Source organism: Neolamprologus brichardi, chromosome 12 (genome assembly GCF_056152115.1).
Source record: "Neolamprologus brichardi isolate AB-2024 chromosome 12, ASM5615211v1, whole genome shotgun sequence".
Taxonomy (NCBI): Eukaryota; Metazoa; Chordata; class Actinopteri; order Cichliformes; family Cichlidae; genus Neolamprologus; species Neolamprologus brichardi.
In genome coordinates, this window is record NC_142115.1 from 32498903 (window position 1) to 32510977 (window position 12075).

The window sequence follows — 12075 nt, forward strand, 5'->3', positions numbered from 1 at the left end:
CACCTTGCAGTGGAATTTAAAGTCTGTTTGACAGTGTGGAAATGTTTTCATTCATGACTGTTAAAAACAAGTCAACCAGGCGATGGTGTTGTCGTAATACAATCTTAGAAGATCTTGGCAGTTTTGTTTCCATACAGAAAGAAAATGAAAGAAGAAAATTATATGTTGAACTCTCAGGATTTGCTTTTACTTAAATAAAGTATAAAAATGACAGAAAGAAGGAGAAATCTGAGTAGTTTTAGTCTGCTGAGGAGGATTTCAACTGACAGATACTAAACCAGTTTTACAACATTTTTGTTTTTCAGCAACTGCCACAGGAAACACTTTCCCAGCATGACTTTAACAACAACACCAACGTGCATAGAAAATAAAGAAATCTTTTTATGTTTTTTATCAAATCCAAATCAAGACTGAATCAAAAGAGAAAGTGTAAAATGCTACATAGAGCAGTTATGTTTTAATCAAGATGATACTAAATTTTGAAACAGATACATGTTTTACAAGATTAATAATCTTTTTTCTTTAATACAAACTACATTTAGATCTTTGTTTTCTCTCAACATATTACCTATTTAGACATATCCATCTGTTCTCTAATCATGTTTGCAGAGGTACTGGAGCCTATCCCAGCTGTCATAGAGAGACATGCTACCAGTCTGCCGCAGGGCCAACACAGGGAGACAGACAACCGTTTACACCCACATTCACACCCACGGGCAATTTAAAATCCTCAGTTAACCGTGGGAGTACTTGGAGAGAACCCACACAAACAGAAAGCCAGTTGGTGGATTTGAACTCAGGACCTTCTTGCTCCTTGCCACCACGCTGCCGTAGTCAGACACGGTACATGATAATAGAAGGAAGAAAAGAGGTTTTAATGAATGTATCTGCAGTAACTTCAGAGGTTAGACCTTTGTTTATTTTTCTTGTCAACCTAGGTCACTGAAGCAAATCATATAACATATTAAAAAGTGTCACAGAGTGAAAATAAATTGTGTTATAATACTGTTGAAAAAATACCAACTATGTCTCCATCTTGTGGATGATCACATGCTGAATATGTACTTGTATAACTCAGATTAAAAAAAAATCATATAACACTGAAAGACGTTGGCAGAATGTTTTCTTCTTGGGAATATGATGTTATTTTACATGCTGTTGAAGAGTGACTAGACAACTTAATATAAAACCCTTCTCTGTCCTTATGCGTACAGGCCACATTGTGTTTCTGCAGCTCTTCCTCAATAGCAGATGTGGTTGTCTGACAGAGAGGCGATGTGATCCTCTGGTGCCTATCCCAGCTCTCATAGGACAAGTGGTGGGAAACATCTTGGGCAGATTGCCCTTCTGTGGCAGGGCTTACACAGAGAGACATCTTTTTAAAATTTGTTTTATTTACTTTAATCTTTTAACTTTATACACATTGCATCAAGCAAAAATGAAATCATATGCATCATTCTCTGACTGGAAGAAATTTGTTTAACATTTAAACCTATTTTCTGCATATTCCAGGATATTAAAAAATATTTTTGGTGTTTGCACTCACTTTGAAATAGATGCAAGTAAAATACAGCAAAAAAATAAATAAATTAAAGATTCAGCAGTGCCTGTTAGTCTTAAATCTATTTTCACATGTTTAGCATTCAGTGGAGGTTTGCCCAGTGCTGCAGCGGTCATGTCAGTGGGGGGGCCGGGGGTTTGGCTCTTAAAGTACCACCTTTATGACCGACATTAAAGTACAGTAGTATACGCCTATTTAACGCCATATACAGTTTACACAAGACAATTTTATTTCTTACATGAATGTTATTTATTTTAATTGCCATAAACAGGATGTGACAAGTGATAATAATAACAACTGTACTGCATTAAAACATTCACAGCAGGCGGGGTAACCGGTCTTTATGTGATGACTTATGAACCCTTCTTCCAGGTCCAAACTACTCTGCATTTATTAAGGCTGTTGTGTTTTTAACATGCCCTTAAAAAAGGCAGTGACCACTGTCGGCCTCTCTCGGTTTTTATTACCACTGTTCATTTTAAAGCTCATGCCATGCAGCAGTATGTTAATGACTAACCTCGTATTGTGGATGGATTATCTCAGTTGTTCTCCTGACTGAAGTTTGGTCTGTTTACAGCATCCATGCAGGTTTGAGTGGGGAGTCGAGGAGGCCATTTAGGTGAAAAGGGAAAGCAAATAATCTTTTATTCTAAGGAGTCAGTTAAATGTAAACACAACAATGAAAGTGAGTTTCCATGTTAAATAAATCTGAACTAATGACTGAATGTGTCTGAAAAGCTGATTTACTGTCAAACACAACAACAACAGAATCACTGAATTCATTTATTTCACTTCACAGAAACATTTTGTGATCTCAATAATCAAAGAGAGCAGTTAAAGAATAAGATTGAAGTACAAATCAAAGGTAGGTGATTCATTGAAACACTGAGACTGAGAGTGAAGTTTGAAAATCAAATTAAAACCTAATTATGAAACATGAGAAGATCCAGAAATCTTTCAAACTGTGAGAGATGTCAGCTTCTGATTAAGGTTAAAAACAACACAAGAAATAACATTTTTAATGAAATCAATCAGACAACAACAGAATCACCAAATTTGATTTATTTCACTTCAAAGAGACATTTTGTGATTCTCAATAATCAAAGAAACCAGTTAAAGAATTACACTGGAATAAAACAAGAAGCAGAATCCTTTATGATTCACTGAGACTCTCAGTGTAAGGTGTAAAAATCAAAATTAAAGCCCGACTACAAAACTTTCAGAAATCTTTAAAAATGTAAGATACGTCTACTGCTGATTAAAGTTAAGAATAACACAAGAAAGAAAGAATGATTTTAATCCCATCAGTCTAATGTAGTTATAGTGATTTCTGACTGCTGAGGTAAACATGTTAGAATTTTATCTGTTTAAGCATTTTTAACCTGCTGATGTTAGAAACAAACAAAACAAACACATAATGAATTCAGACAGTTTGATTAATTCCTCTGACCCTTTACAACAAATCAACTCTGCTGTTGTCCCAACATATCACGTGTGCTGAAATCTTATTCCTTTAGACTAAAGAAAAAGAATACCACACACACTGTTTAAAGACTGACATCACTTTACAATCAAATCTCAGTCTGACAGATTTTGATCTCAGATGTTTTGGCACTTCTTGCCTTTCCAATATAAAAATATGGGAAGAGTTTCTCAGTGAAAGTGTCTCTGTGAGTGTAGATGTGAGTCATGTCTTCAGGGTCATAGAAGGACACCTCCCCCCTGTCATAGTCCAGCTGGACTCTGATCCTCTGGAGACTCTTCTTCACTGTCAGTCTGACCATCACCATTAGTGTATTTTCCACTGCGGTACACTAAACACCAGATTCCATATTTTGGTGAAATAAAACACTCTCCCTTCCTGTCAACTGACTCTTTAACTAAACCAACAAGCCAGACAGGATGGTCTCCCACCTCCACCTCCCAGCTGTGTTTCCCTGAGCTGAAGCCCTCTGAGCCAAAAACAGCGTAATACTTTGTGTTTCTCTCTGGATTATCAGGAAGCTGATAAGCCATTTGATCTTCCTTCTTACTCAACAAATTCTTGTTTAATTGTCTGTTCTTCGTAGTCGTATTTTTCAGCAGGAGATTTCACACCTTGCAGTGGAATTTAAAGCCTGTTTGACAGTGTGGAAATGTTTTCATTCATGACTGTTAAAAACAAGTCAACCAGGCGATGGTGTTGTCGTAATACAATCTTAGAAGATCTTGGCAGTTTTGTTTCCATACAGAAAGAAAATGAAAGAAGAAAATTCTATGTTGAGCTCTCAGGATTTGCTTTTACTTAAATAAAGTATAAAAATGACAGAAAGAAGGAGAAATCTGAGTAGTTTTAGTCTGCTGAGGAGGATTTCAACTGACAGATACTAAACCAGTTTTACAACATTTTTGTTTTTCAGCAACTGCCACAGGAAACACTTTCCCAGCATGACTTTAACAACAACATCAACATGCATAGAAAATAAAGAAATCTTTTTATGTTTTTTATCAAAGAATAAAATCACTGCTGGTGCTGCTGGAGATGAACTCGGCTCAGTCTTAATGCTCTTTTTTACCTGTTAAGTCATTCCTAACATTTAATGATTTACATTTAAAAATGTGAGAAAGTGGAAATAAAATGTTTACACTGTAGCCACAGCCACCCTGGGGCGCACTGACAGAGGCGCTTCATGCTTCAGGTGCTGCCCACTCAGCGCAGCATCAGCACCACGGAAATACACGGATACATCCGAAGACTCAAGACAGAAATCACTATGCATGTTCAGGACTTTCGGGTGTATGGACCAATGTTTTCTTTTCTGATCACGTCAGAAAGCTTTAATGAGCAGCTGGATGTGTCTCTCTTTAACTGGCTGATTGAACTGAAAAGCTCGACTACCTGACAAGTCTTAAGAACATTGCACTATTGACAGTATTTGGCTCTACATATTTCCGTGAGGAGATTTTCTCTCACATGAAGAGTGTTCTCAGCGCCTCCCATAGCTGTAGGAACGCTAGACACTCAGGAACCTGTGTCTCTGAGTGGGAGACCAGAGATCACAGACCAGAGCAGTGTCTCCTTTACACGCGCTGTGACAGTTTCACGCTCTGGCGGACAGCTCCCTGCTCTCGGAGAGAAATCCTGCTCACACGAGTAAATTGACTTTTAACAGTTTGGAGGCGGAGCCCAAACGAGGACGGGGTCCTAATGTGAGTTAAACTGTGGCAGCGACAGAAATGCTGTTTTAAACTGTATTTGTTACAATTTGAAAAATAAAGTTTGCTGAATTCATTGTTAACAGTTATTGTTTGCTGTGCAGCGGTGGAAATACAGACAAATGTCACTGGATTATTTAATGTTGAAGAAATCTTTAAACCAGAGGATTCTAGTTCTGAAGCCTCTGCACTACAGTGACACCAGAGAGCAGAGACATTTTAACCAGAAGAGTTTTGGCCAGATTCTTTCCCTGCAGGAGAGCTTTGTGGGTGTTGGTCGAGGCCTGTACTGCCCTCTCTCCCCCTCTGAATGTGTGGTGTTGCAGATGACACACAAGACTCAAACTTACAGACACTACAGCGACCACATCAGCAGCAGCAGTTTGATTTGATCCTAAAGAGACAATTTGCTTTATCGCAGCAGGATTCTGGATTTGAGCTGATCAGACTGACACTGACCTGAGGTGAAAGTGTGATTAGACATTTTATTTGTTTATTTAAAATATTTACAGATGAACTTGGCTCAGTCTTAGTGTTCTGTTTATCTGTTAAGTGAAGTCATTTCTAACATTTAATGATTTACATTTAAAAATAGGATTAGTGTAAATGTTTACAGTGTAAACATTTTTACTAGAGAAGAAAATATGAACTTTGTCTCCATCTTGTCTGTAAATATAATATACAAATAAAACATCACTATTATAAAGCTGCACCTTCATCTGAAATCTCTGCAGCTTTGTTCATACAAACTATTTTCTGAGTTTGTAAACATACAGATTAGCTGTGAGAATGTAAAGTTTATCAATGATCACATTTGATTTCTGTCTGGGGTTAAATGTGAATGTTGGTCTGAAAAAAAGATTTAAAAAGTAGCTGCTTAAAATAAATTCTTGATTTGATAAAATCTGCTGATTGTTTCAATAAAACAGCTTCAGCACAACAAGAATATTTACAAACTAATAGAAGCAAATAATCTTTTATTCTAAGGAGTCAGTTAAATGTAAACACAACAATCAAAGTGAGTTTCCATGTTAAATGAATCTGAACTAATGACTGTGTCTGAAAAGCTGATTTACTGTCAAACACAACAACAACAGAATCACTGAATTTATTTATTTCACTTCACAGAAACATTTTGTGATCTCAATAATCAAAGAGAGCAGTTAAAGAATAAGATTGAAGTACAAATCAAAGGTAGGTGATTCATTGAAACACTGAGACTGAGAGTGAAGTTTGACAATCAAATTAAAACCTATAATTATAAAACATGAGAAGATCCAGAAATCTTTCAAACTGTGAGAGATGTCAGCTTCTGATTAAGGTTAAAAACAACACAAGAAATAACATTTTAATGAAATCAATCAAGTGTAGTTACACTGATGAGACAGCGTCAGAACTTAGAAGTCATTTCTTTGAATTTGGAAAACTTTAAAGAAGACGTGTTACTTTCAAATGTTATTTAACTGAAAACAAGATGCTGATAATCAGGAAATTTAAATCTTGTAGTTGTAAAGTTGACTCTTGCTGATGTTTAATCATTAATCCTTCTTTTAAGAAGTGTCACAGTTTGCTGTTCACACGCAACAACTTTGAAAAGCAAAGAAATCATCATTCAGATTTTAAAACTATCAAAAATATTTACATGAACAACATGAGAAATAGTCTGAAAATATTAATTTAAAAGAAACAAGAAAAAAATTGTAAAAGTTTCTCACAGAAACTTGAGTGGGTCACAAGATTTTCACATGAAAAAGTTGCTTTGGATTCATTGAATTGCTAATAGTTCCACTAGAACAACAAAATGAAATCAAACCTGATAATGAAGTTAGACAGTGTGATTAATAATTTCCCTAAAATGAACCCTGCTGCTGTACTGAAAAACAGTTAAAATAAAGAATCACTTTACAATCAAATCTCAGTCTGACAGATTTTGATATCAGAGGTTTTGGCATCTCCAACATTTCCAACATGAAAATATGGGAAGAGTTTCTCAGTGAAAGTGTCTCTGTGAGTGCAGATGTGAGTCATGTCTTCAGGGTCATAGAAGGACACCTCCCCCCTGTCATAGTCCAGCTGGACTCTGATACTCTGGAGACTCTTCTTCACTGTCACAGTCTGACCAGCACCATTAGTGTATTTTCCATTTTTACGCTTTAAACACCAGATTCCATATTTTGGTGAAACAAAACACTCTCCCTTCCTGTCAACTGACTCTTTAACTAAACCCACATTCCAGCGTGGATGGTCTCCCACCTCCACCTCCCAGCTGTGCTTTCCTGAGCTGAAGCACTCAGAGCCAAAAACATTGGCATACTTTGTGTTTCTCTCTGGATTATCAGGAAGCTGCTGCTTTGTGTCTCCAATCCTCACACTGGTCAGATCATCAGCGAGATAAGCCCACCCACTTGCAGTGTTTGGGTCCAGAATCACAGGACTGAAGTGGACCTTCTCCTTCATCTTCTCCCACACTCTGAAGGACAGGTTGCCCAGGTGTTTGGCCACATCTATCAGTGCTCCTGAGACCAGCTGTGGATCTGACACTGAGCTCTGGGCTCTGGCTCTGCTCTGAGTGTCTTTATAACTGCTGAGGAATGGCACGCTGTGTTTCTGCAGCTCTTCTTCAACAGCAGAGATGCTGTCTGACAGAGAGGAGATCTGCTCCTCAATCATCTTCATCTCTCTGCTGATAGTCCTCCCCTTCTGCTCCTCTTCCTCCCTCAGAGCTGCCAGTCTGGACTCCTCTTCCTCTTTCAAGAACTGCTGGAGCTTCTTGAACTCTGCTCTGATCTGCCTCTCTGTGGACAACAGCTGCTTCTTGGAGTGTTGAATCACTTCATTGTATGTTTCCTCCACTTGTTTGTATTTGTTCCTCTTGTCCTGCAGAGACTTTAAGTCAGATTTCAGCTGCTTCTTCAGGTCACTGACTGCTTCTTCTACAGGAACCACTTTGTGACTCTGGTGGAGAGAAAAGTCACACACAGGACACACAGCTTTCTGCTCGTCCACACAGAAAAGTTTAGGCACTTCCTCATGTTTACTGCACACCACTGTTAATTTCTTCTTTCCTTTTTCTGTCTCAGATGATCCAGATTTCTTTCTCCCAGCAAAGGAATCAGCAAGTTCTTTCAGAGCAAAGTTTATATCACGATATTTCTTTGAAGATTTTCTTTTACAAATGGGACAGTTTTTGTTTTTAGTTTGTTCCCAGAATTTCTGCAGGCAGCTTGAACAGAAGCTGTGGCTGCAGCTCAGAGACACAGGATCTCTGAACGTCTCTGAACACACATGGCAGCTCAGGAAATTTTCAAAATGTCTAAGTTTCTCAGCCATTTGATCTTCAAGTATTATTAACTCACCAAATTAGTGTCTCTTCAATTTTCTGATTAAAATCCTCCAAACGTGTGTTTTTCAGCAGAGATCTGACTCCCTGTAATGGCGTCTCAGCTCAGTTCAGAAGTGTCAAAATTTACTTTCATTCTCATGGATAACAGTCACCTGTTAAACTGAAAGATGAATATGTTATTTGTGTCCACCAGAGGACGCTGTTGGTGTCATTCAGACAGTTTTGCAGTTTGTGCTTCATAGAAAAACATAAAAGCCAAAATGTAAAAAATGTTTACCTTTTGAGTTTTTAATGCTAACAGAACATAAAAATGACACAAAGAAGATGAAGCTGTGGTGTTTCAGAAGTTCAAGTATCACAGCATCCCTGCTCTCATCTCCTCCCCTAAAACAAAGATCATACATTTGATTAAAATGCAACTGAAACATATCAAATCAAACGTTTATTTATACAAAAATAGAATAAATCATTAAGGAGAATATCCTTGTTATAAACCAAATGTATACAAATCAAGTACATTTCATGTGATCAGAGTTCATTAAAGTGACAATTGTAATACTGTAAACTGACGACATCCTGTAAGTAGTTCGAGCTCAAGGACACAGGATCCCTGAATGTCTGTGAACACGTTACAGTTCAGGAAAGTTTCTACACTCAACAAATGTAACGTCTTTGCAGCTTGTACCTTACAGTCTCTCAAGAAAGCAAAGTTCTTTTAGAGAGCTCACCTGCTGTAATGGTCTTCTAGTTAATTAATAATAACCAAACACAATATCTGCTTTTACTACATGGGCTGTGGCCTCAAACCTGAATAAAACTTTAGACCTTTAGACTCCAACTTTCAAGTCTGTCATCAACTGAAATGTGATGAGCTGACCAGTGTGAGAAATACCAATAAATAAAAAAATAAAAACATGACAGTCAACAATGAGAAACTAGTAATACTGATGAAAAAATAAATTGATATAAACTTGTTGATATAACTTAATATGTCATGACATTAATGACCGTTGTGTGTTTCTGCTGTATTTGAATTGTCAGTGATGGATGATGAAGACAATTAAACAACAAAGATATTATTACTAAATTATTATTTGTTTCAGTGTTTGTGTGTGACTGTGCCTTTGTAGTCATGTTTGTGAAACGTTCATCTTCTGTAGGTTATCAAGTAGAGGGTCAGGACTTTCTACTGAATGAAAATGCAACACAAATACTTGAAACTGACAACACAGAAGAATTTACTGTCACATGTCATGAGTCAGATTCTGCAGGAAAAAAAAAATCACAAGTCCATACATCCAACCTACAGCAGGACTTAAAACTAGCAGCTCAGTAACTGGATGTTGGTCCTGTTCCTGTCTTGCAGGTTTTAGATGTGTCCTTGATCCAACACAGCTGATTTTGGAGTTACCTCCTCAGCATGTTTTGAAGTTATACCGAGGCCTGGTAATGAAGTAATCATTTGATTCAGGTGTGTTGATCAATGGTGATATCTAAAACCTGCAGGACACCGGTCCTCGAAGCCTGGAGGTCGCCCCCTCTTGCTTTTAGTCAGTTAATAAGTGTCACAATTTACTGTTCACACTCAAAAACTTCGAAAAGCAAAGAAATCATTGAGATTTTGACCTGATCAAATATTCAGAAACTATGTTTTTAAAAGAAACAAGAATATAAAAAGCCGCCCATCACATACACAGTTAAAATAAAGAATCACTTTAGAGTTCAGAGGCACAGGATCTCTGAACGTCTCTGAACACACATGGCAGCTCAGGAAATTTTCAAGAAGAGCTCTCTCTGCCATTTGATCTTCAAGTATTTTTAACTCACCAAATTCGCGTCTCTTGAACTTTCTGGTTAAAATCCTCCAAATGTGTGTTTTTCAGCAGAGATCTGACTCCCTGTAATGGCGTCTCAGCTCAGTTCAGAAGTGTCAAAATTTACTTTCATTCTCATGGATAACAGTCACCTGTTAAACTGAAAGATGAATATGTTATTTGTGTCCACCAGAGGACGCTGTTAGTGTCATTCAGACAGTTTTGCAGTTTGTGCTTAATAGAAAAACATAAAAGCCAAAATGTAAAAAATGTTTACCTTTTGAGTTTTTAATGCTAACAGAACATAAAAATGACACAAAGAAGATGAAGCTGTGGTGTTTCAGAAGTTCAAGTATCACAGCATCCCTGCTCTCATCTCCTCCCCTAAAACAAAGGTCATACATTTGATTAAAATGCAACTGAAACATATCAAATCAAACGTTTATTTATACAAAAATAGAATAAATCATTAAGAAAAATATCCTTGTTATAAACCAAATGTATACAAATCAAGTACATTTCATGTGATCAGATTTCATTAAAGTGACAAATATAATACTGTAAACTGACGACATCCTGTAAGTAGTTCGGGCTCAAGGACACAGGATCTCTGAATGTCTCTGAAGACATTACAGTTCAGAAAAGTTTTTACACTCAACAAATGTCACATCTTTAAAGCTTGTACTTTACAGTCCCTCACCTGCTGTAATGGTCTTCTAGTTAATTATTAATAACCAAACACAATATCTGCTTTTACTACATGGGCTGTGGCCTCAAACCTGAATAAAACTTTAGACCTTTAGACTCCAACTTTCAAGTCTGTCATCAACTGAAATGTGATGAGCTGACCAGTGTGAGAAATACCAATAAATAAAAAAAATAAAAACATGACAGTGGACAATGAGAAACTAGTAATACTGATGAAAAAATAAATTGATATAAACTTGTTGATATAACTTAATATGTCATGACATTAATGATCGTTGTGTGTTTCTGCTGTATTTGTATGTTCAGTGATGGATGATGAAGACAATTAAACAACAAAGATATTATTACTAAATTATTATTTGTTTCAGTGTTTGTGTGTGACTGTGCCTTTGTAGTCATGTTTGTGAAACGTTCATCTTCTGTAGGTTATCAAGTAGAGGGTCAGGACTTTCTACTGAATGAAAATGCAACACAAATACTTGAAACTGACAACACAGAAGAATTTACTGTCACATGTCATGAGTCAGATTCTGGTGAAAAAAAAAATCACAAGTCCATACATCCAACCTACAGCAGGACCAAAAACTAGCAGCTCAGTAACTGGATGTTGGTCCTGTTCCTGTCTTGCAGGTTTCAGATGTGTCCTTGATCCAACACAGCTGATTTTGGAGTTACCTCCTCAGCATGTTTTGAAGTTATACCGAGGCCTGGTAATGAAGTAATCATTTGATTCAGGTGTGTTGATCAATGGTGATATCTAAAACCTGCAGGACACCGGCCCTCGAGGCCTGGAGGTCGCCCCCTCTTGCTTTTCAAAGTGTCACAACTTTGAAAAGCAAAGAAATCATAATTCAGATTTTGACCTGATCAAATATTTACATGAGAAACACAAGAAATATTCAGAAACTATGTTTTTAAAAGAAACAAGAATATAAAAAGCTGCTCATCACATACACAGTTAAAAAAAAAATCACTTTAAAGTTCAGAGACACAGGATCTCTGAAAGTCTCTGAACACACATGGTAGCTCAGGAAATTTTCAACGATTGCAAGTTTCTCAGTCATTTGATCCTTAAAATCTCTTTAACTCACCAAATTACTGTGACTCTGAATACGTGTTTTTCAGCAGAGATCTGTCAGCCTGTAATGTAAGGGCGTCTATGGTCCGTACAACACCGTTTCATTTTCATGTATCACGGTCATGTGATTATTTGTGTAAAAATTAGTTGTCTCCACTAGATATCGCTGTTTAGTCACAATTCAGGTTTTCAAATTTAGTTTTTAGAAGATTAGAGAAGCAAATAAATAATATTCATAAAAGTAGTTATTTTAATTCATAAAGTTACTGTGATATGTCAAATATGGTTTCTAAAATAAATAAATGAATAAATAAATCCCTCCCGCTGCCCTCAAAAAATAAACTAAAATTAATAAATAAAAAAAAAATAAAATGAA

General features: G+C 36.7%; 1 protein-coding gene and 1 long non-coding RNA gene across 2 annotated transcripts; both read right to left on the bottom strand.

Moving 5' to 3' along the window:
• Positions 1-6070: 6070 nt before the first annotated feature.
• On the bottom strand, positions 6071-8086 carry LOC148100317 (E3 ubiquitin-protein ligase TRIM35-like). The gene has a single exon (XM_087848776.1). It carries the CDS (start codon positions 8084-8086, stop codon positions 6665-6667), a length of 1422 nt encoding a protein of 473 aa, XP_087704902.1. The 3' UTR covers positions 6071-6664.
• Positions 8087-9846: 1760 nt separating this feature from the next.
• Positions 9847-11809, bottom strand: LOC148100318 (uncharacterized). The gene is made up of 3 exons (XR_015719819.1): positions 11713-11809; positions 10191-10297; positions 9847-10073 (listed from the first exon to the last, which is right to left on the bottom strand). It is a non-coding gene; the product is annotated as an uncharacterized LOC148100318 (long non-coding RNA).
• Between the last annotated feature and the right edge of the window lie 266 nt (positions 11810-12075).